Source organism: Lodderomyces elongisporus, chromosome 2, assembly GCF_030384665.1.
Source record: "Lodderomyces elongisporus chromosome 2, complete sequence".
Classification (NCBI taxonomy): Eukaryota; Fungi; Ascomycota; class Pichiomycetes; order Serinales; family Debaryomycetaceae; genus Lodderomyces; species Lodderomyces elongisporus.
The window spans coordinates 2,238,606-2,242,387 of NC_083674.1; the positions used below are offsets into that span (position 1 = coordinate 2,238,606).

Sequence of the window (3,782 nt, forward strand, 5' to 3'; positions counted from 1 at the left end):
AGGAGTCGAGCTCTTTCTTAGCCCATCTTCTACCCATTCATCTTCAACCTAATCACTGGTGCTAATTGCAGACAAAAAATGAAAAGCAAACCCGTGTGGCTGATATTCCTACTGCTATTCCTGCTATTCCTGCTATTCCTACTGCTATTTCTATTGCTATTCCTACTGCTATTTCTACTGCTATTTCTACTGCTATTTCTACTGCTATTTCTACTGCTATTTCTACTGCTATTTCTACTGATATCCCTACTGCTATTCCTGCTGCTTTTTCTGATGTTACCTCTGTTGCTGCTTCACGGATGACTATATCACAAACCCAACCATGATCCCAAAGCAGGGGGAGCCCACTGACCTCTGCTACCGTTTCCCATAGCCTACCACAACATTGCACTAGTGTATCTGCTGACTCACACATTTATTCTGAACTTGGCAGATCCTGCGACAAAATGGCGCCTTTGTCGTATGATCTTGTACGGGGAACGAAAAATGTCGAGGACGCATATGCACTAGGAGTATCAACAAGGCACAGCGGGATCATATAATCACAGGTTGAGTTGTATAAGTCACCGTGCAAGTTGTTTCAGATGGTGCAGAAGTAGAGCTTGCGGAATCTACTTTCGTTTTCGGGATTTGTTTATGTTACATTAAATCATTGTTTGCTCGTGAAGTAATAGTATTACTACCACTACTACTACTACTACCACCACCACCACTACTACTACTACCACCACCACCACTACTACTACTACTATTACCACCACTACCACCACTACTACTACTACCACCACCACTACTACTACTACTACCACCACTACCACCACTACCACCACTACCACCACCACCATTACTACGACCGCTATCACCACTAATATTTATCATATTTATTATACTTAACATATTTATCATAGTGTGTGCTATCCAGTGTCGACCAAACTTAAACCATGCCATTCAAATTTGTCAAGGATGTTTCTGGTGTTACTTCTGGTGTTACTTCTGGTGTTACTTCTGGTGTTACTTCTGGTGTTACTTCTGGTGCTACTTCTGGTGTTACTTCTGGTGTTATTTCTGGTGTTATTTCTGGTGGTGTTGCTGATGCTGTTGCTGATGCTGTTCCTGCTATTGCTGTTTCTACTATTGATGTTGCTGCTCCATGGCCGACTATATCACAAACCCAGCCATGATCCCAAAGAAGGGGAGCTCGCCAAAAAGTGTGCCCGTGTTCATACACCACAAAGGGCCCTGCTACTACTTATTTTATCCGTCACTGGCACGCACACACTTTTGGTATCTCCCATTGCACCTGCATCTTCGCTCGTTTAACATATACAGCTTTCACTCGTTTTCAGGAACACATCAAGGTGGGGGACTCGATGACTTTTGCTATTAATCTTTACACTTTTCTTTCTAATATTAACACACCTTTCTGTTTTTGTATACACTCTGCTATTTGTAAATGAACCATTCTTCTATCTCGCACTCTGCCTACAAATTATTTCTCAAATTGGACGTTCTGTATATTTCGCGCAATCGCTGTCATTGCAAACTAGAGTATCTCGGGTTGGAGTATGTGTATGTATACGCGCACGTGAGCTGCTGTGAACGAGTCAACCTAAGATACACGTAATATACACGTAAGATGGACGCGCGCGGGTGCGTGTGTACTTTACAAAAAACTTTACAAAAAACTTTACAAAGAACTTTACAAAAAACTTTACAAAAAACACTACAGTGGGCAGCTGAGCCCACAATTGTCCTCAAACTTCAGCAGAAAAAAGTTTTCCCGTAAATTCGCACCAAACTCAGGGGAATAATCAACACACACAAACAATTCTCGACTCGTTGCAAGCTTGACGGCAATCCGTCGAGAATTGTTTGTGGAGATAGAATGCATTGCAGGATGTATAAGGTTGTAGATTGTGTTGAGCCAACATGCATCCAAACATACAATTCATTCACTCTAGTCGTCCGTTTTCTGCTACAGCCACACACTATTGGTCACACACTATTGGCCACACCCCATTTGGCAGCACCCATTTGGTTTTTTGTTATGAAGCATTTGGTAGCGTATACAATTGCACACGCCCTTCTGTTCCCCTCACTTCCTCGCGGGTTTTGCAACCACAATGTATATGGCATAACACAATTTACTTGTTAGTCTCCAACCACAAGGCGTGGCGAGAGGGCTACTTGGTGAAGTATAAATATCCACAAACAAAACCCTTGTGACCTCAAACCTTTTTTTGCCCTTTTCTTCTTCTTCTTTTCCTTTTTCTTTTTCTTTTCCTTCTTCTTTCGCCAGAAGTAAACCCACAACCAAAGTCTCACTACGTTTTAAACAAGTCAGACTTTACCTGTTAGTTTACTTAATCAAATTCTAAAATGAAAATTTTTAAGAAGCTTTTTAACACCGCCTCCAAGTCAAAGGAGGCAGAACCAGCCGAACGCAATGTTCGGTATCCAATTCCAGGGGAGACATCAGGCTCACCAGTATCGGTTCCTTCACCGGCTACAGGGTCGGAAACCTTCTACGAGGTAGATTTAGGCGCTGAAGACGTGGAGGAAAAGAAGCTGGTGAGGAGACAATTCCCCCTGTTTAGACCATTTGGATGGTTTAAAGAGAGGAGAGAGGAGAAGGAGTTAGCTGAAAGGGTTCTTTTGGCTAAGGGGATGGTTGCCGGCATTCGTGCGTTGCATCCCAACAGAAAGAAGAAGAAGAAGATGAATAACAACAACAACAACAACAACAACAACAACAACCTCAACAACAACCTCAACAACAACCTCAACAACAACAACAACAACAACCTCAACAACAACAACAACCTCAACAACAACAACAACAACAACAACAACAACAACAACAACAACAACAACAACAACAACAACAACAACAACAACAACAACAACAACAGCTGCAAACCTTTCACATACGGAAAGTTTGTAGCAAACGTAGAGTCATACTGTCCTCGACTGTGTCAGGAAATCAGAGCTTCAATGGGCTTCTCGGATTCCGAATACGTACAGTCCATTTCTCAAGGACTCACAAAACTTGAGAATGGAAATTACAAATCGGGTGATAGGAAGTTTATTGTACACCGGGTCACAAAGAGAGAATTTGAAAATGTGATCAGGTGGCTCCCTGAAATACTTGGCGAGGACGAGTATGAGTCGCTACTTATACCTGTCCTTCAATTAGTCGAGATGCAGTTAAAGACGAAAACCAAATACTTCGTTGTAACACGCAATCTCGACTATAGGACAGAGTTTTTATTGGAATACAAGTTTTCCCGGAATGGCAAGGAATCTGCTATATCACGTCGCCATCCCAACAATTTCAGGCTCACAGAAACTCGGAAGTTCCCAGAAAATGAGGCTTGGGATTGGTGGGATAATTATCGCTTTTTAGAAGACGTATCTTTTCTAGCTGCCAAAGAAAGATACGGCTTCAAGTTTGTAATATGTGCTGCATATGCAGATGATGGGGACCATAGAGTTTGGTATTATATTGATGATTGGTTTAAAGACAGTCCAAGCGGGGTCTCTCGATTAGGTCAGAGTAGGCGCAAATTGTCTGAGAAGTATGCTCTTTGGATTTACAATCTTTTCAATTTTCATTTGAACCTGGTGGAAGGTCCATTGAAGATGAAGGACTTTGATCGCATATATCAACGTCCTAGAAAAGAAAAATCCTTTATTCAGAGAAAGTTGGCCGAAATGTTTTGCTGCGATCTGAGACCCTCAAGCTCTGAATCAATCTGAAGGAGTCGAGCTCTTTCTTAGCC

At 42.1% G+C, this 3,782-nt stretch overlaps 1 protein-coding gene across 1 annotated transcript; it reads left to right on the plus strand. All coding sequences in view use genetic code 12, as the record gives it.

Moving 5' to 3' along the window:
* Window positions 1-2,379: 2,379 nt before the first annotated feature.
* PVL30_002143 (uncharacterized protein) lies at window positions 2,380-3,759 on the plus strand (the record flags this gene model as incomplete). The annotated part of the gene is made up of 3 exons (XM_061119297.1): window positions 2,380-2,683; window positions 2,913-2,940; window positions 2,988-3,759. 3 exons carry the CDS (start codon window positions 2,380-2,382, stop codon window positions 3,757-3,759), a joined length of 1,104 nt encoding a protein of 367 aa, XP_060975280.1.
* Between the last annotated feature and the right edge of the window lie 23 nt (window positions 3,760-3,782).